This window comes from Rhynchophorus ferrugineus, unplaced genomic scaffold (assembly GCF_030347505.1).
Source record: "Rhynchophorus ferrugineus isolate W39M unplaced genomic scaffold, kcgeb_rfMv2 rfM10, whole genome shotgun sequence".
Lineage (NCBI taxonomy): Eukaryota > Metazoa > Arthropoda > Insecta > Coleoptera > Curculionidae > Rhynchophorus > Rhynchophorus ferrugineus.
Genome location: NW_027472589.1, coordinates 11,073,130 through 11,094,727, shown reverse-complemented (window position 1 = coordinate 11,094,727; position 21,598 = coordinate 11,073,130). Strand labels below are relative to the sequence as shown.

At 32.2% G+C, this 21,598-nt stretch overlaps 2 protein-coding genes across 2 annotated transcripts in view; one reads left to right on the top strand and one right to left on the bottom strand.

Annotated features, from left to right (window-relative positions):
• LOC143204043 (homeobox protein caupolican) overlaps positions 1–21,598 on the top strand; it is a 153,004-nt gene that overhangs the window by 30,713 nt on the left and 100,693 nt on the right. The gene's annotated exons all lie outside the window — the stretch shown is intronic.
• On the bottom strand, positions 14,611–20,250 carry LOC143203858 (uncharacterized). The gene is made up of 6 exons (XM_076416170.1): positions 20,144–20,250; positions 18,530–18,654; positions 18,351–18,469; positions 17,796–18,066; positions 17,571–17,738; positions 14,611–17,481 (listed from the first exon to the last, which is right to left on the bottom strand). The coding sequence occupies exons 1-6, from the start codon at positions 20,248–20,250 to the stop codon at positions 16,616–16,618; spliced, it is 1,656 nt and encodes a 551-aa protein (XP_076272285.1). The 3' UTR covers positions 14,611–16,615.

The following is a 21,598-nucleotide window of genomic DNA, read 5'->3' as shown; positions in this document are numbered from 1 at the left end:
TTAACATAATCTGGACTTAACTTTGTCCACCCATCTTGGTTAACATTTTATAGTTGTTCAACATTGTTAAATTATCTTTAACAAGTTAGGCAGTATGAACAGCAGCTTTGTCTTGCTGAAAAGTATAATTCCAACCAGAAATTTTTGTTTCCTGTTTGGCTAACTGTTTGTCTATCAGTTGTATATTACTTGAACCATAAAATTTCCTAGAAATTAATATTATTTCTGGCTTTCCTTCAAAACATATAGCAGTCCATCACGTAATACTTTCTCCATCTAACTATCTACAACTTAAAATCATCTGATCTTTTCTAAATTATGATAGTAAAGTTGCAAATTAGATGTAATACTTGTTATTGTATTTGTATTGATAGTTATAACGAAAAATGCTTAGTATGCTAAAGTTTTGTCGGTGATTTTACTTATCAACTAACAGTGTGTAGTCGATACTGCAAGATTCAAATATTCTGCATCAAGTGTTACCACTACGGGTCATTAAATAGCACTCTTCTGGCTTGAGATACTATTAATCTCTTATATTTCATATTGTTCACTATGATCTTTCATTTCTTTCTCTCTTACAAAGCTGGTAGCAAAATAGGTATTCGGAACAACTAGGTTTTAGCCTTAATTATATTAGATACTACTTTCTACACCCGCCATTCTTTCTTCCTATATTTTCAAGCTATATGGTTCTCAACATCAGATTAACAGAATATCTATTCAGAAGTTTATTAATTTTTTTAGACATTAGGTTCAATTAATACAATACTGAAGGGAAGACATGGAGGCATCTTGATAAACACAGTAATATGTTCGTAGTAGCACATAACTAGTGGAACCATCGTTAGATGAGTGAAGAAGTTAACTGATGAAGCATATAATTTTATTGAAATCATAAGTCATCATTCTTTGACTGTTTGGTTTGTTTCAAATAGTCAAATTGGATGGAGTGGATGTCAGATTTGGATGGATCAATTTTTAACTTGACAAAATAGCACAAGGTTCCATTCCAGATGTCAATCATCGGTACTTTCTCAGCAATGAACGAACAATTTATGCAATAAAATGCAACAACGTAAAATTGGACCAAGTCCGCAGCCCATGCAACTGAAAGTGATTTTTCATAAATAATCCGAAGTTGTAGAACTTACACCTCAACAATACCTCTATGACTGAATTCATAGGTCCATATAAAGTTCAGGATAACTATGTTTTTCTTTTTGATATACTCCTTCCAAAGATGTTTTGCATCGAGATTCATCCCAAGATACTTAAGGGGTACTTATGGCAAAATGGTATTTTTCATAATACAAATGGAAAAATTTTAGTAATTTTCAGAATTTTTCAGTAATGCTTCTTCAGTTTACATCTCATGTAATATATTCATTCATTCAGTCATTGTTAAAATGTAATGATTTTAAAAACTCAAAATATCAAGAATCAAAAATAAATTTGAGGAATAGCATTTCAATAATTTGAACTTGGCGATATTTAGACGTGATTTTTCCCATATTTGTATAATTATTTCAAGCTGTCTTTAGCAACGAAAGTACTATGCAAGAGAAATAACAGTTGAAAAATACAATGTTTGATGGACTCGGACAATTCTTCATATTAAAACCTTCAATGTGCAAAAAAGTCCTTCAAAATCAATTCATGAACTTTATTAATAAAAATATATATTCGAATATTATTGAATAACATTTCAACACATCTTCTTCTACTCTTAAAAAAACTGTACAATTTTGTTTTCCTTTAAACAGTAGTTAGTAATGCTAGTAACATTCAAACACAGAACCTCCGATTGTTGTTGACGATCTTCAACGAACCACGATTTTAATTTGCGGAACATTTTGTAAAACAATAAAGAAATATGTAACAATTAATCTGTGTCCCATCCCATTGTTTCTATTAACCTTTCCGAATGATCTACGTCGTCACAATATCAATTAAATCATCCTTTTATCTCGACTACAATCTTTTTGCCACATCAATGGGGGGAACATATTACGATCTCATACACCTATCTTGTTGCAATAAATCCGTATTATTTAGCACATTAAGATAACCGAACACAACTTACTTTATTTTATCTGTTTATTAATGCTTTGGTATGACATAAATTCTACATATATCCGCTGCGCGTTTACTTTACGGTCTATTAGAAATAATAGTGTCTGAGCTGTTCGGGTGTAGTTTTCTTTTTCCTTTGTGGGATAACTTTATTGGAATATCATTGCTTATTCAATGCATGCGATCTATAATGTTCGACATGAATTTCAAGTGGGTTTAAATTTGGTACGGTTGAGTGACGTATGTGTAGGTATATTGTTTGACAATAAAAAAATAATGTAAAAGCATTATTTAACATATCGTTTTCGGAGGTTCTACCTACTGAAGAGTAATGAATATTTCTCGGGGTGCATATACGACAATTTATAGTTGTTTTTGTATAATATAAGGTTGGCGAAAAAGTAAATTCGGTTTTTGATTATAAATAAAATTGCATCATTCTAGTAATCCTTGTTCAATTAAGGTACACATTAACAGTACTTTTAGACAATCTAGACGTTCGTTTATTCAGTCAACAGTTATTTTTAAAATGAAAATGGTGATTCCTGAAAATCATTTTCGTTATTTCTTACATCTGAAAATCAGTTTCATTGAAAACTGTGCAGCATTTGCGACAATGACTACTTATGTAAACGATTTCCCCGTTTTCGTTCTAAAAACGTGGGTAAATTCTGGTTAAAGTACCTTTTTGCTTTAATAGTTTTGAGTTTAATGCTTTTTTATGAACAATGTTCTGTAAGGAGATTCAAAGGGTCGCAATGGATTTCCCTTGGATGTAACAAAGTCATAATTAAACTAATTTACAAGAATAAAGCAAATATAAGCACTACTATCAGTATTATGGGGTATGGAATCAGTTTGCTAGGAATTCCATGAATTAGCAAATGAAGAGCAAAGTATCCCCCAAACTCTAACTTGTGAAAGATATGATTAGTGGTGATTTACATCGATTTCTGGAGAGTTACTGAAATCAAGCTCATATCTCAGAAACAAAATTGTCGATGAAAAAAGCGACAAAATAATTAAAAATGCAGTACAGTGAAGTTGTGGTCATGTTCAGGATTATGACAATCTCAAACATGTTAATTAGCATCTAAATATATAGTTATATCGTCTGTTGTCCGCACTACTACAACTAACTTTCACTGTAGAAGTTTAACAAAAGAAATCAAATAGAAACCGGAAGCAAACAGAACAACCTTTCAAACTAAATACAATAAATTTCCATAAAAGCAATAAAGATGAATAAAAATAAAAGGCACCAAATAATTAAAGAAATATTTTAATACAATAAAATCACCTGTTAAGTGGATAAACCTGCGGAAAAACCCAAGATTTTTACGATAAATTGTTGAAAAAGAATGGTAATCCTTTTCTGAAAATCCAATTTGAGAGCCGTAAAAGAAAATCGGCGGCCTATTCCAAATTCTGGGAAATAAGATATAAAGGATTTTATATTTACAATTCACCTGAACCCAAGAAAGCTATTAAGCGGTCATTCTACCGTGAGAAAAATGAAAAATGGCGGTATTGTTAATTAATTTTAAGGCAATTTTTGTAGATATAAGTGTTTATTGTGAAATAACATATGCAGTATTCTCTTCTAATTGTAATATAGCAAAAAGGGAATTGAACTGATATCAAAAAATAAATAATTTAACAATATGTCATTAAATATGCTTAATTGATGTCAGTAGAGGGCTGCATTAATAGTTTTATTCCATTTTAACAGATAGTAATACACTATACTGTGCTAATCCCTACATATGCACACCAAGATTTTATGACCATGAATATTCCGCTTCGGGACCGATGTAGATGACTCTGGTTTTGCGTTGAAATTATCTTAGTAGATTCAGTTTCCATCTCTAGTTACAATAAGCGACAAAAATCTTCTTTTTTGCTTGGTTACTAATAAAACCGCGATATTGAAGCATTTCTTTGAGAGTTTTCATCCAACAAGTGTTGAAACTAATTGTTTTCGGACTTTTTTCCTTCAAGTCCTTCTTTGCCATTAATTAACTTTTAAGTCGTTGGAGAAGATTGGAAAAGTGAAAGTCGAAAATACAGTACTGAGGGTAGAAAATTGTTATTTCATGTTGAGAAATGCAAAAAACAACGAATTTTACAGTTTCATTAGATTGTTCAACAGTTGGTTTCATTGATACTTCGCATCTTTATCAATAGATATCCATGTTAGATAAAAAGCAAAACACATTAGAACCAAAATAAAACAACTATACTAGTTAGTCGGAAGATACGGCAGGAACTTGATCTAAAATCAAAGAAGTTTATTTATAAGTCAATTTGGACCTACAAGATGCAAGGTTCAAAAGGTCAAAACAAGATTCTTCGATTGATTACCAATGCCTATCGCTACGTAACCAACGAAGAACTGCACGATGACCTGGAAATCAAATGGATTTGCGGAGTTATCCAAGATTTCGCCTTAAAACACGAAAGAAGATTACTAAATCATACTAACGTGGAAGCAATACAACTGCTGGACAGCGCGCAGGATGTCAAGAGATTGAAGCGAACTGAAATCATGCGAACTTATATAAAGTGTATATCTTTAGTGTAAACTATAGCTATAAGTTATTATAATTTTATAATTGACTAAAATTTTATAAATGTAGTAATAAATTAATTTATAATTAAGATTGTACTAAGCGTAGAGTAAGCTAGTAAAGATGTTATCAAAAAAAAAAGTGAAAGTTGTATTACAAAAATTGTCGTAGTTTGCAAACAAATAGTTGGACTCAGAGACTTATTGATTGTTGTAAATAGAATAAAGAAAAGTAAATAATGGGAATCAAACAACTAAAGAGAAAAGACAAAATCAAAGAGATACTTTAACACAATTAATTCTCCTGTTAAATAACGTTCCCGCGTTTGTTCGGGGGAATTAAACGATAAATTGTCGAAAAAATGGAATCGTAATCCCTTTCCGAATAATCTAATTAGAACCTCAAAGCAGAATCCGCGGGCTATTGGAGACCAACGCGTAGGGAAACGAAGTTTAAAAAAAGGAGAGAAAACTAAGAGGAGGACCGTCCCTTCCCGCTGTCTCGTTAAGGAGCCCGTCGGACCGAGAGGGAGAGAGAGACACAGAGAGAGAAGAAACGAGAAGGACGAGACCGAAGTAAGTTGAAAACGGTCTTTTATCTTTGTAATTTTTATCGGCCGTGGCTCAGGTCTGGCACAATCGACCATAAATCTTCGATTAACATTTAAGTTGGCTCAAAAAGCCGATTAATTAAGAGAACACACAGACTGCAAAGCGACCAAAAACGAAGACGCCTTTGATTTTCGTTAATTAATTACGCGGACGGTGCAGTTCCTTTCAAAGACAATAGATGGTGCCCCAGTCTACGAGATCTTTATCGTTAACGATTATACGACAATAACAATAATATTAATTAATTAGGTAGATCTTAATCCCAGCGTGTTGCGATTGTTTGCTCCAAGGAAGTTTGAAAAAATGTCAATATTTATTACTGAAAAGTGCTAAATCCTACAAGGAACAACCATCTCAGTCTCGGCCACTCTGGTAACCAGGATGGGTAGGATCGGAAGACTACAGGGTAGTGAACAATATGTAGTATATGGTAGCCAATCATGAGTTGAGAGCATGAGCACTTAAATATATTTTTATTAATTACATCTTACGTTAAATATGTTTACTGTTTAATTATTGTTGGTTTTTAATTAATTACATTAATTACTGTTGTTGTACTGTTATACTGTACTGTGTTACTACTCTTGTACTTGCATTAATACACAAGCAAGCCGGGTACGGGCTTAATACAGCAGTATATATTTCCCAAATTAAAATAAGACCAAACTACTTAAGCTAAAGTCAAAAATACACTTATATACTAGTTAGTGTGGTTTGATTTTCTGCGTGTTGTCTGTATCGCTTCTTCTTTGCTGCGGTTTGTTCCATTTGTTTTCGAGATCACTAATCAGCTCTTCGTTGGTTACGCAGCGATAACTAGATTAATCGCTGTACTATGTTTTTGGTGCCTTCGATTACCAGTTAGTTTGATGTTTTAGTGTAACCCAAATCGTCCAATGTTGAGAGTATCTTCTGACTAACCAGTATAGTTGTTTTATTTTGGTTCTAATGTGTTTTGATTTTTGTGTAACATGATATTTCCAATTTACCCTACCTTCGGGATGTATGCCGACGTATTTACCTGTTTGAGGAATCGGACATCCGTCAGAGGTCCGGAATAGGTTTTTGTCATTTCGACGCAAAGCAAAATTATTGTGAACAGATTTGGAGCTATTAAGCTGTATGTTCCAATCTCTAGTCAATTGGTGGATCTTGTTGACCGCTACTTGCCTGTACTCTAGAATCAGATGTGTTATAGGTCCAGATAAACCCTCATTGGCTAAAATGTTTGTTATTCCATGTTGCTGTGATTTAGTCTTAGATCAGCTCTATAAGTCCGAATAGGCTTTATAATAGACTGTTAAACCATTTTTTTTGGTCTTAAGTCAATTTATGAGTATCTTCTGACTAACCAGTACAGGTTCGTTGATTCTGCTTGAGGAACTGGGTATTCTCCAAGTGACTTCCCCATAACGCAAAATTGACATGAACAGATTTCTAATTCAGATGTTAAGCTACAGCTTCTAGTCAGCTTCTGGATATTGTTGATTACTACTTGTACTTCTATAGCTCTAGACAGAGATGTAATAATGCTATAAGATTTTGCAATATTGTTGGTTGATGGGATATCAACAGTGTAGATCAGATGCAGGAGTAGTTCTAAGACGTTACCTGTGTAACTTCATCTGAAATAGGTTGAGAATACCCCTTCAAGCGACCTTTAACTTTTTTTTGGAAAAAATACGACTGTATCAATTGACAATAGTTTTACGGAAACAATTTGCTCATCTTGTGGATTAATCCCGAATGCCATTTCGAAATAAATCCTTGCAAGACGTCCAGGAATATTGGACAGTATTTTTCTTCTAACGATTTAATAACGTTTAAGTAAAATTTTAAGTTTATATTTTTAGAGATGTTTGGGAAATATATACTGACGGATTAATCCCGTACTCGCCTTGTTTGTGTAGTAATGCAAGTACAACAGAATAGTAGTAATAACTTAATTTGTATATTAATATTGTCCTAAGCATACATAAAATGTAATTAATTAAAAAAAAATTTAGAGAAAATGTATTGGGCCCACAACACAAAATTATGTTAAAAGGGTTAAAAATTACTCGATGGATATTACCTCAATAAAGATCTACTATTTATTAACCGACTTCGAGAAAGTAGGAGGTTCTATGTTCGGCTGTAATTTTTTTTTAATGTATGTTCGCCGATTTCTCCGTCAATTGTGGGCCGATTTTCAAAATTCTTTTTTTATTCGAAAGAGTGCACTTCCGAGGGGGTCCGATTGAAACCAAATCAGGATCTGCTTGGGGAAGGGGGGGTATCGAGGGAAACGCTCAAATTTTAAAGGCACGTACAAAGTTTTCACATACGTTTTATTTAAAATAATCAGATATTTGTGTATAATGTTATTGCTGAGCTAACGTGGCGGAAAATTGAAAGTCGTTCAGTGCAAAAGTCATTCAGTTTGCTTTTTAAGCATTAACTGTAGCATATAAAGCCTCGTAGAAATATTATAGAAAACTGTTTCTATGGTTAATACCTACCTAAACCTATTTATCTATTTACAATATTATAGTATAAACAATACAAAAATAATAGTATAATACATATGCACAAAATTAAATTACCAACAAATCAAATCTAAATTAACATAACCGTTTGGTAATAGTTAAAATAACATTGTAAATAGATAAATAGGCATTAAGCTAAATTGTGGGTATATAGTAGAATATAAGATACGTGTAGTAGGTTAGTTAAATAAGGTTTTTGTTTATTTTTATTTAGTTATTACAACGACTATTATAATTATCTTTTTTAATTATCTTCTAATTTTTAGTGAGTTCGTTATTTATTTTTTGAAGGTGGTTCAATTCTTTAATTAAGAGTATTTTATATAAAATACAATTACCAAACATAAAACATATTTTTTTAATATATTAAAAATTTGGTAATTTACTATTATTATTGACAATATAATGCCTATGGACTGAAAACTGACAGTTCTATTCGAAAGTAAGAGGATTTAGGTCGAAAAAACAAGGAAAGTGGCTAACAGCGACCAGTATCGAAAATAAAATTTATCCAAAAACAACACAGTCGCTTATTAAATAGCGCGCGTTTTTTTTTCTCCTCCAAAGTTATTTTATGTTTCGAACAAACCTAAATAAACTAAACGCGGAAAAATCACAAAGATTATGTAAATATGAAATATTGAAAGCCAAACACGCAATCGGCGAGTTAATATTGACATGTATCTCCTCCCAGGGATTTTTTCGTCGTTCCCCGCGTTCTTTGCGAAATGTTTGATTTGGAATCAGTTTCTGTGAAGCAAAATCACGCCGCAATATCCGCAAAAAATATTATTAAGTATATCTACGTTGCATTATAGTGAGCGAAGAAAAGACTAACTTTCATTCATTCCTTCGTTCATTGTAATCTTGTTATATTTTTTTATAACAATAGATTCCCACAATTGTTATAGGAATTCCTTTTGACACATTAAATTGTAAATTTAAGATTTACTAACGGCAGCAAAATGCTTAACTGTGAAAGAGATGGGCTATTTCTTGGAGATTAAGTCTTTTTAAAGGCGGTAGAATTTGTAGATATTAAATTTAAAAAAGATACCCAAAATGCCTTCTCTGTAGAGGACCAATAAAGTTGGAAGACCGTTGATCAAAAAACTTTGAGACAGCTTAACAGTTGAATCAATTGTTTTTAGACGCTGCATGCGGTTGAAATAGAACATTTATGGCCATTAAGTCCTGGTGGCATCAGCAAGATGCAGCATATTAGAAACTGCTATAATGAAACGAAAATGTGACCATAGATGTTATTACCGATATAAATTGAACAAACTGAACTAGGAATTTCTTAGGAGTTGGAATTATGCGGGGATTTTGACTTGTCACATGATGGATGTCATCATCTTAAGCTTGTCTTAAATTTCGAGGTCTCTTTTGCGATGATAGGGCTCACTTCAGTAGAAAGTTACATAGACAACTGAAATTTAAAGAGTTTCAAGAGATCTTTCAAGTGGCGACTCGCAGTATTCTCGTACCACCTCAAACTAACTTCAAGTCCTGTGCTAATATTTTTAACGTTATTATCTATAACGTTACATCTTATTCCATATTATGAAAAGTTCATTTCTTGAGGGGAAGTCAATTGTGAGGAGAATTAGTGGACAATTAGTAAATTATTGCTTATTTCAGACATAAGTAGAAAAAAGTAAATAAACAAAAGCCATAGAAGGTAAATCAAAGATACGCTATGCCTAAGAGTGATATCGAAGAGTGGAATAAATAACCAAAAGACGGTGCAATTTGACTTAAAAATGTAGGTAAAGAAATTATTCTTCTAATCATCCCGGCATATTTATGGTTTTTGCAATATATATCTTCTAGGTGAGAAATACTGATAAAAGATAAAAACTTTGCGAGTTGTTAGTTCCCATGTGGGACATAAGATAATGTAGAAAACAGTAAATAAACAAAAGCCATAGAAGGCAAATTAAAGATACGCTATGCATAAGAGTGATATCGAAGAGTGGAATAAATAAGCAAAAGACGATGCAATTGGCTTAAAGATATACGTAAAGAAATTATTCTTCTAATCATCCCGGCGTATTCATGGTTTTTGCAATATATATCTTCTAGGTGAGAAATACTGATAAAATATAAAAACTTTGCGAGTTGTTAGTTCCCATGTGGGACATAAGACAACGTATAAAACAGTAAATAAACAAAAGCCGTAGAAGGCAAATTAAAGATACGCTATGCGTAAGAGTGATATCGAAGAGTGAAATAAATAAGCAAAAGACGATGCAATTTGGCTTAAAAATGTAGGTAAAGAGATTATTGTTCTAATCATCCCGGCATATTTATGGTTTTTGCAATATATATCTTCTAGGTGAGAAATACTGATAAAAGATAAAAACTTTGCGAGTTGTTATTTCCCATGTGGGACATAAGACAAAGCAGAAAACAGTAAATAAACATTGACATAGAAGGCAAATTAAAGGTACGCTATGTGTAGAAGTGATATCGAAGAGTGGAATAAATAAGCAAAAGACGATGCAATTTGACTTAAAAATATAGGTAAAGAAATTATTCTTCTAATCATCCCGGCATATTTATGGTTTTTGCAATATATATCTTCTAGGTGAGAAATACTGATAAAAGATAAAAACTTTGCGAGTTGTTAGTTCCCATGTGGGATATAAGACAAAGCAGAAAACCGTAAATAAGCAAAAGCCATAGAAGGCAAATTAAAGATACGCTATGTGTAGGAGTGATATCGAAGAGTGGAATAAATAAGCAAAAGACGATGCAATTTGACTTAAAAATGTAAGTAAAGAAATTATTCTTCTAATCATCCCGGCATATTTATGGTTTTTGCAATATATATCTTCTAGGTGAGAAATACTGATAAAAGATAAAAACTTTGCGAGTTGTTAGTTCCCATGTGGGATATAAGACAAAGCAGAAAACAGTAAATAAACAAAAGCCATAGAAGGCAAATTAAAGGTACGCTATGTGTAGGAGTGATATCGAAGAGTGGAATAAATAAGCAAAAGACGATGCAATTTGACTTAAAAATGTAGGTAAAGAAATTATTCTTCTAATAATCCCGGCGTATTCATGGTTTTTGCAATATATATTTTCTAGGCGAGAAATACTGATGAAAGATAAAAACTATATGAATACATAAGTGAAGTAATGAAACATTATTTTAAAAATTGTTTTATTCTTACATTTTCTGTTCTAATATAAAAACATATATTATATTATTTATTATTCCATATTTATATTAATAACATAAGAAATATCATGTATTGTCAATTATTTGATGCTCTGAAATTGTTACAGTTCTGAAAATAGTCTTACTTATGATAATTTGTTATGATGTTCAGCGGTGTAGTAATTTAAACTTATCAGTACATTGTTGATTATTGAAACCTAATGGAAAATCGTCTAATTAAATGCTTTTTAAAAAAAGTTAGTGAATGTTAGTTCCCTAGATAATTATTTTAATATGTTTTAATAACAGATATATATTATTTTAATTGATGTTATATATAGAATACATTTCTGGTCTTATATTGAAAACACTGAAAACATGTTAGCAACATATCATTTTTAAATTACTCCCTTTAACTTAGTATTGATAAATAACGATTTTTTCTCAATAAATGCACTTTTAAAGTGAAGAACCTAAGAGATATTTTTATGGATGGGAAACTGATGGTTCTATCACGAGGCTCTAAGAATGGAGAAATCGACACTGACTCTTTCAAATCCGAAACGTACATAAACGGCAATTTGCTGAATAATAACGATTCCACATGTAAGAATGTTTTAATTGGGGCACTTTTCTTTTTTTATATGACGGGGGCCATTAATAAACTGATAACCGACGGTGGAGAAGAGGCGCAGGTGCCCTCGGGGGGCACGCATCGCCGAAGGAAACGATCTACGTGCCTTGTCCAGCCTTGCGGAAGTAACTTAATTGCCTTTTATGTTGCGTTTCAGCTTCTAACCACGTGCGTCTGTTTAATATCAATTCGGTTTCGTTTTAAAATGTGGGAAAAAGGAGCAGCGCCCGAACAACCTTCGTACGCGAGACGAAACAAACACTTGCCAACTTTGGGCAAATGGTTTCTGATCATTCCGTTTCAAATATTTCTTTTCCTTGTTAGTGAATTAATTAATGAAAAGGAATCGCTTTTGTGGAATGAAAATTTAAAAAACTTTAAAAACACTTAAAAATTTAAGTGAAAATTCTAAGAAATTAATAATTTTTGACAATTTTTTGAATTATTATTAATATATTGTTTTACTACTAGTCGCTGCTCACTACAGCCTGACTCCATAGCGACTTAAAACTACGTATTTATCAAGGAAGAGCTATTAGCACTTACTTCATCTCTAGCAAAATAAAAGTTAATAGTAATGTTTAGCGTTTTTACCATTTGGCGCCTAAACTTCACTACAAAACTACACAAATGTCCTCAGTTCACTGTTTTCCAAGAGTTGCAGCATTTCAGTATTAACATGAGAGTGAGGTCCTTCCTTATACCTTTTTGTGAATTTCTTACTTTCTGCCATAACAATTGGAACACTCTATAACATGAGATTTTGTTCTGAAATGTTTGTATGGTGTTGATACCTCTCGCAGAACATATTCATAACCGAATTCCATAGGTTTATTCATATAGGTTTAGTATCAGCTCGTACAGCAGTAACTTATTATGTACAGATAATTTAGATTTTATTTTATTAGATCTGCATTTTAATTTTAAGTCGAGATTAATCACAAGGTATTAACTATTTTGACTGTATGTGATAATAGTGTTATTTATAGTTATTGGTATATAAACAGTAGGTTGAGGGTGAATTTAATATACACTGGTTTTTCTCTCCCTGACTTTGATTCTCGATGTCTGGGCTCACTTATTACTTGCATGTTGCAGTTTTCTGATTGCTTGTAAGTAACAGCAACAAATGGAACCATAATAACATTTTCTCTTTGTGGTTCGTCACATGTATAGAATAGATAATGAACAAGACACAAAACCCTCTTGTTGGCTCATAGCCATAGCCAGGATGTTTAGAGTTACATCCTGAATAAGATAAGAAAGTTTAATATATTGTTTTGGTAGTAGACGATTGGTTTATAAATGAGTTCCTATACCAGAATTTATCGGAGGTTTGCGTTACGTCCAAGAATATAGCTGAACAAGATGTTTCCTCTTCATGGGCTTTTTCAATAATGTCTACGATCCCATGTACCTTTCAGTTATTGAATCTTTGATCATCAAATGAAACTGATATGCAGATATAATTTATTCCATCTACGATCAAATGGATTTACGGATCTATCCACGATCCAAGAAATAAGGTTACCAAATCACAGGAATCCTTGAAGAAATACAAATAAAAAAAGATTGAAGCAAACCAAACCGCATGAACTTGCATGGTGTATATGTGTTTGTAATGTGTAATCTTAACTTTAGCTTAAGTAGTATAATTTAATGTTAATATGAGAAATATACATTGATGTATCTATATCACAGTCGTATTGCTTCTTATGCAAGTACAACAGAACAATAGTAATAAAAATAACCTATTCTGATTGTACTAAGCATCTCTGATATGGGGTTTATTAATATTACATTTATAACACTTTCTTTATGATATATTAAAAATGGTTAAATATTTTAAAATACACTTTGTGAAATAGATACCAAATATTTTATGTGGATAATGATATTTTTATGTCTTTATTAGAATTAGAGTTCACACACAAGATTGAAAGGAAAAAATAAAAGAGTATATAATATATTTACATTTTGATAGAAATAATAGAAACTACCAAAGAAAATTGAAAATCAAAGCATTTTTTTAAGATTCCCTTATTGTTAAACAATCATCATCATAATAAAAAGATCTTTGATAAAATCTTGTACACTTAAAACAGTACTCGTACATATTAATACAGAAAAATATACAGTAATTTAAACAAAATATGATTTCATAGTATGGGCATTTCTTCTTGATATTATTTTAAACATGCACGTAAACTTATTGAATAATAAGTCCAGGATCTGATATTAATATGCTGGTAGTAATTTCGATATGAAATCACCGTCCAAAGGGTAGAGCTTATAATGTTTCGTATTCCTGTTGCTCGACAATCCTCCACAAACATGCTTTTCGACGAACCGACAGGATTTATGGTGGGAACTATCGGTCTAATCCATCCCAATCCGATCAGATTCTAATGTTTTCTTATATGTATCTGTTGTAAAAGTTCGTTGAAATATAAATATCGAGTGTTTATGTTTGGTTATGAGTGTGTGCAATGAATGAAGTGTTTAGAATTAAGGATTTCGTCGATATTAAACTATGTTTGGACAAATAACTTAAAAAATAAATTTACAAAGATTATTAGATAGAGAAATTGACGATCTATGATTAAATAAGTAAAATATATACTGATTTTTCACCTTTTAAATTGTAGTATGAACATTTTAAAGTAATTTTGTTACAGGTAGTAGGAATTGAATAAGTTTAAGTTTTTTTAATCTAGTATGTACTGCAAACTAAAGTTATGAATGTTAAATCTGTGATCGCAAAGCAGTAATCCGGATAGAGTTCTTCTATAATAAATAATTTTTTCATTACAATTTTCATTCGATGTTCTTATTTATTGTTGTATTTATTCTTATTTATTTATTACTAGCTGACCCGACAGACTTCGTCCTGTCAAAAAGATTTGTAATGTGGCAGTTTTTGTGCCTACGTATTTTAAAAAATTCTCCTGAACAGAACCATCACCCTGGTGATAGGGCGTTGTGAATAAAAAATAATTAAATAAAACATATATAAGGATTGAAAAGTAAGTAATCGCTTTATTGTTAATCATGTGAATCATAATTATTATTATTATTATCATTATATTGCTTTGTGGTATACGATGTTTTTTGTTTGATTACCTGGCGCATAGATAAACAAATCTGATGGTTTTCCAACACGGGAACAGGCAACATACAATTGACCATGTGAGAAACATGGGTTTTCTAGATTAATACCACAAACACTTAATGATTGCCCCTGGGACTTGTTTATAGTCATAGCAAAAGCAAGCCGTCAACATGTCTATAGGAAATTTGCCATTACCAATGTCAATGAGTTGTTTAGAGAATATGTTTCCAGATTGGTCATTTTGCAACTCGACACGCATATTCTTGCTTAAATGAAGTACTTTAACATGTTTCCACAAATTGGAGGACTTTAGACATGCATTGAGTTCATCAGCTGGCGTTGATCGTGGAATCACTGGCAATGTTTGACGAAAATCTCCTGCTAATAAAATCATTGCACCACCAAATCGGTTATTATTGCTACGTAGATCTTTTAAGGTTCTGTCTAAAGCCTCCAAAGATTTTTTATGTGCCATCGTGCATTCATCCCAAACAATCAATTTACATTGCTGCAAAACCTTTGCCATTGCAGAGTTCTTCGAAACGTTGCAGGTTGGAGTTTCATTGCTTTGCATATTTAATGGCAATTTTAGTGCTGAATGGGCTGTTCGACCACCTTCAAGCAAAGTTGCTGCGATTCCCGACGAAGCGAGTGCAAGTGCAATTTTATTTTGTGAGCGAATTGTTGCTAATATTAATGAAATAAAAAAAGTTTTTCCTGTACCACCAGGTGCATCTAAGAAATAAATCCCTCCAGTTTCATCATTTGTTACTTTCATAAGAGTTTCAAATACATACTTCTGTTGTTCATTTAACAGTGGAAGATTTGTTTGAATTTATTCTTTCAAAGCGTTGAGATCATACAGTCTTTCTCGATGCAACTCTTGGTTAAAAGCGTCATGCATTGGACGATTGGGCGCGGTCAGGCCTAATTGAATTAATAGTTTGTTTGACCTTATCAAGCACATGTCCTCAATTGAAATCAATGCTTCATTGTAAATTTCTTCACTGATTTGTATATTTGGATTTCCCATTCTATTCCGTATTTGATACAAAATATCATCACACATATAATCTTTGTACTTCATCCACAAATCAATTGGGTTTGATGGGAAGCATGTAGATATGATTATAGAAAACAATGTTCGTATTTGATGAGTGTGTGATGATATTACAGCATCATTGAGAGTTTGATCCCAATGAGCGTCATTTTCAAGCAATTGCAAACGTTGACAGGCTTCTCTGTAGGATCCACACAATTCACCATCAACAGTTCGTAACTGTTGGAATGATGTTGGGCCACGTACATTGACTAATAGCAGTCGTAAATAAAAACATTCATCATTGCTTGGATGTACTGAATAAATCCGGCCAATCGCATCGGTGGAATATACATCTGTATATCCTGGAACTGGTTTTCCTTGTTTCCGTCGTATAAATCTCCTTGAGGATTGATTCCAGGTATAATATTTTGGCATTTCAGAATATAGCAATGTTTGTGCGAAATCATCGTTTTGGCATGTCTCAAAAAAACTGGTTAATGTAGTAGATGGTGGCTGAGCAGCTCTTTGTACTGCGTTCTGTGCTGTAAAATACACTCTTTGTCCATTTTCTAAATGCACAGCTAAGTGAACAACAGAAGGGTGTCTCTCATGAATAGGAAAAGAAAATATTCGCCAAACTGCTTCATTACTACTGACATAGCGGCCCATTTGGTATTGGGTAACTTCATCATTAGAATTCTCTGCACCAATTCCAATCACAGCCATATCACTCCCTTTGGTTACATATTTGCAAATGTATTTAATCGATTTCACTGAATGGCAAGATTCAACGTTGATGTGTGCTTTGAATGTCTTTGATAAAATGGGTGAATATGGAACAATCCAACGATTATCTATTTCAATATCTTGTTAATTTAATTTGACAATTGTTGATTTTCCATTGTCTGCTGTCGATCTGCGACGATACAATGGATAACCGTCATTACCAGTAATTGTTTCCGATATTAATGTCCGTGGATATCGTTTTGAACATTTACCATCCATCATACACGGTGAATTTTGATTAAGAGTTCCACAGGGACCATGTATCATGTTTTTGATAACTACCTCATGCAATCCAGGATCTACTTGTACATTAGGGATTTCAGCTGATATCACTGCATCAACTTCATTTGGCCTTATCTTTTCAACCAACCAAATCAAAATGTGTGCATGTGGCAATCCTCGTTTCTGCCACTCCACAGAATACATCCAGCAGCGTGTCTCACCAAACACATTATGTTTTACGATGAAATTCATTAAAGATTTCAACTTTTGTCTAAAGACTCTGGCTGTAATATCATGACGATCAATGGATGATTTCCCAGGTAATAACTCCTGCTTAATTTCTATCCATTGCGGATTGCATGTAAATGTGATGAACAAATCTGCTGTACCATAATGACGAACATACGACATGGCATCTTGAGCATATTCGTGCATATGCCGAGGGCTTCCGATGTATGTTGCTGGAAGAATAGTCATCCGACCGACATTCTGTGCATTTCCATCAGTATTAATCGCATCTCGAAGGTGAATATACTCTTCAGATCGGAGTTTGGTTTGATTCAACCTGATGAATGTTAATCTCTCCGTTTCAATTTTAACATACATGTCATCAACATATTTGTGATATAATCGCCGACATTTCAATATGTGATTATCTGCATTTTCCCGAATCATTAGGCGGTATGAATAATAGTTCATTGAACTGACTTTTTTGTTGGTTTCAGAACCTGTAAACAGATTTTGTTTTAATAACATTCAAATACATAATATAGTGACTGAGATATTATCGCCATAGCTAAACTAATATTTTAGTTACCTGTAATGGGATTTATCATTTTTATTGATAAATCGTAGCCATCTTCACCTTGCCAAAATATAATGGGATATTGCAGTGCATCATATGAGCGGTGTGTTTCCTTTATAGGTTGTAATTGAAAATTCCGACGATGTAAAACAATATCACGGGATTCCAAGTTTTCTCCAACTACAACGATAGCAACTTCATCAATAGTTGGTGCATTAAAACGTCTTGTATGTTGACCTGCAGGTGTTTTATCAGCTCTGATTACAATTTTGTGATTATCGGATGGCATCAGATCCAGGGCAGTTTTAAACAATATAATCAATTGATTGTGTTGATGAAATAAAGTTTGTAATTGTTCTACAATAGACCTTTTTACTAAATTGTTATGTGCACAACGCAGATCAATTTCTTGTGGTGAATTGCCCATAAAATAAATTTGCAGGAATTTGTTGTCGCTATCTGACACTGGTAACAGTGAACCTGCTCTGTGATATATTTGCCCTTGTATCTGTAAATAAAAAAAATATTATGGTGTGGTATAAATTAATGGATTGTCAATGATCAAACTTAAATAATATTTGATCTTAAAAAGTATATATTTAGTTTTAACTAATATCTATCAAATATAAAATATAATAAAAGTGTCACTGAAACTGAATCACCATATAATATGATGACTAAGTGATATATTTCGTAATGATTAAGAAATTGAAGATTAGTAACACATCTTAACTTTGGTGACAGAAAATTTTGTTCGCTAAAATAATTATGAGTAACTGCTATAATACATACCTTGAAAGTTGGCATAAAATTTTCCCGAACTGCATTTGTTGCCCCAAATGAAGTCATTTGAAAGCAATTGTTATATTGTTGAATATGTGTCAAAAAGTGTATAGAATCTGTTCCTATTCCTGAAACCAATGAGTACAATGGTTCTGGTGGTGGATCCAATTGTATCAATTTCACTTTACCATTTGCGCAACACAATCCATTGGCATCGTTTTTGTATTTTAATGCCTTACAGTGTGAGCAAACCAAGTTCATAGAACCAATAACAACACATTGGTAGTTACTGTAGTCAATTGACACATCGTAACTGAAAGCAGCTGGATTCAAACTTGCGCGATTATTAGTTGAATGTCGCGCTCGCGCTTCACGCGTTTGTGATATCCGAATTCTTTCACGTTCATTTCCGTCGTCACGTTCTTGTGCAGTACGATTAGATCGGTAATTAGCTTGGTTTATAGCATTTCTGGTTCTTCTACCTAAATTGCTTCGTCTTATAGGAGGCATATCAAATATAAATTATTTTTTCACTAATCACGAACTAAACAAACACTAACTAACTAAACACTCTGCACAAAACACGATATACGAATTTGTTTCGTGTATCACTTGACAATTCATCTGTCATCTGTCAAAAGTCATCTGTAACAGACAACTTTTTTTTTTAAATTTGATATGACTTGAACTCAAATCCTTTTAAGCCGTACGAATTGTTTTATTTATTTAAAATTTGAATTAAATTTTAAACAAATAAAAAATTTTAAATAAATAAAACAATTCGTACGGATTAAAAGGATTTGAGTTCAAGTCATATCAAATTTAAAAAAAAAAAGTTGTCTGTTACAGATGACTTTTGACAGATGACAGATGAATTGTCAACTGATACACGAAACAAATTCAAACAAAAAGGGCTATTTTTAGGGTTTTTCCAGCAATAATTCTAATTTTTCTCGCCGTAAAAACCATCCCTGAACTTCAACGAACATTTTAAAAAAAGATTTGGCCAAATTGGTCCAGGCGTTGTTGAGTTATGCGCTTAGGAACATATTTTGCGATTCATTTTTATATATAAGATAAATCCTCAAGAATCGTCATTTAATTGTTTATAAATTATTTTTTAATCTTTGCCTAGTTACCATAAACATATTTAAAATATTAATTCCTGTTTAGTTTGTTTTTATTGTCCGTTTTTAATACCTTCAATGAATTCCGAATGGGATGGAGATGAATCCATTTCCGGAAATGGATCCATGAAAAATGGAAGAAACTTCTAGAAGGTGATAGAAAACGTTGGGATAATTTAAACGGTATCAATTTTTCTCTATAAATGTCTTTCCAACGTGACAAAATGGCCAGAGTGCAGAATGGTGGTTTAATTGAATGAGATTTAATAGTAGTGAAAGAGTTCCAACAGAAAAAGGGATTATATAAAGAGGTATTAAATTATTCAGAATAGGATGGCTTGGCCGATAAAATTATTAACATAACTCGTATTATTACCTTAGAAAAATAATTTATGTAATGGTTTTTCCAACGAATTATCTACCTGTACAACGACCGAGCCAACCTTTAGTACTGCTATTCTTAATTCCATAGGTTTATTCATATAGGTTTAGTATCAGCTCGTAGAGCAGTAACTTATTATGTAGAGATAATTTAGATTTTATTTTATTAGATCTGCATTTTAATTTTAAGTCGAGATTAATCACAAGGTATTAACTATTTTGACTGTATGTGATAATAGTGTTATTTATAGTTATTGGTATATAAACAGTAGGTTGAGGGTGAATTTAATATACACTGGTTTTTCTCTCCCTGACTTTGATTCTCGATGTCTGGGCTCACTTATTACTTGCATGTTGCAGTTTTCTGATTGCTTGTAAGTAACAGCAACAAATGGAACCATAATAACATTTTCTCTTTGTGGTTCGTCACATGTATAGAATAGATAATGAACAAGACACAAAACCCTCTTGTTGGCTCATAGCCATAGCCAGGATGTTTAGAGTTACATCCTGAATAAGATAAGAAAGTTTAATATATTGTTTTGGTAGTAGACGATTGGTTTATAAATGAGTTCCTATACCAGACTTTATCGGAGGTTTGCGTTACGTCCAAGAATATAGCTGAACAAGATGTTTCCTCTTCATGGGCTTTTTCAATAATGTCTACGATCCCATGTACCTTTCAGTTATTGAATCTTTGATCATCAAATGAAACTGATATGCAGATATAATTTATTCCATCTACGATCAAATGGATTTACGGATCTATCCACGATCCAAGAAATAAGGTTACCAAATCACAGGAATCCTTGAAGAAATACAAAGAAAAAAAGATTGAAGCAAACCAAACCGCATGAACTTGCATGGTGTATATGTGTTTGTAATGTGTAATCTTAACTTTAGCTTAAGTAGTATAATTTAATGTTAATATGAGAAATATACATTGATGTATCTATATCACAGTCGTATTGCTTCTTATGCAAGTACAACAGAACAATAGTAATAAAAATAACCTATTCTGATTGTACTAAGCATCTCTGATATGGGGTTTATTAATATTACATTTATAACACTTTCTTTATGATATATTAAAAATGGTTAAATATTTTAAAATACACTTTGTGAAATAGATACCAAATATTTTATGTGGATAATGATATTTTTATGTCTTTATTAGAATTAGAGTTCACACACAAGATTGAAAGGAAAAAATAAAAGAGTATATAATATATTTACATTTTGATAGAAATAATAGAAACTACCAAAGAAAATTGAAAATCAAAGCATTTTTTTAAGATTCCCTTATTGTTAAACAATCATCATCATAATAAAAAGATCTTTGATAAAATCTTGTACACTTAAAACAGTACTCGTACATATTAATACAGAAAAATATACAGTAATTTAAACAAAATATGATTTCATAGTATGGGCATTTCTTCTTGATATTATTTTAAACATGCACGTAAACTTATTGAATAATAAGTCCAGGATCTGATATTAATATGCTGGTAGTAATTTCGATATGAAATCACCGTCCAAAGGGTAGAGCTTATAATGTTTCGTATTCCTGTTGCTCGACAATCCTCCACAAACATGCTTTTCGACGAACCGACAGGATTTATGGTGGGAACTATCGGTCTAATCCATCCCAATCCGATCAGATTCTAATGTTTTCTTATATGTATCTGTTGTAAAAGTTCGTTGAAATATAAATATCGAGTGTTTATGTTTGGTTATGAGTGTGTG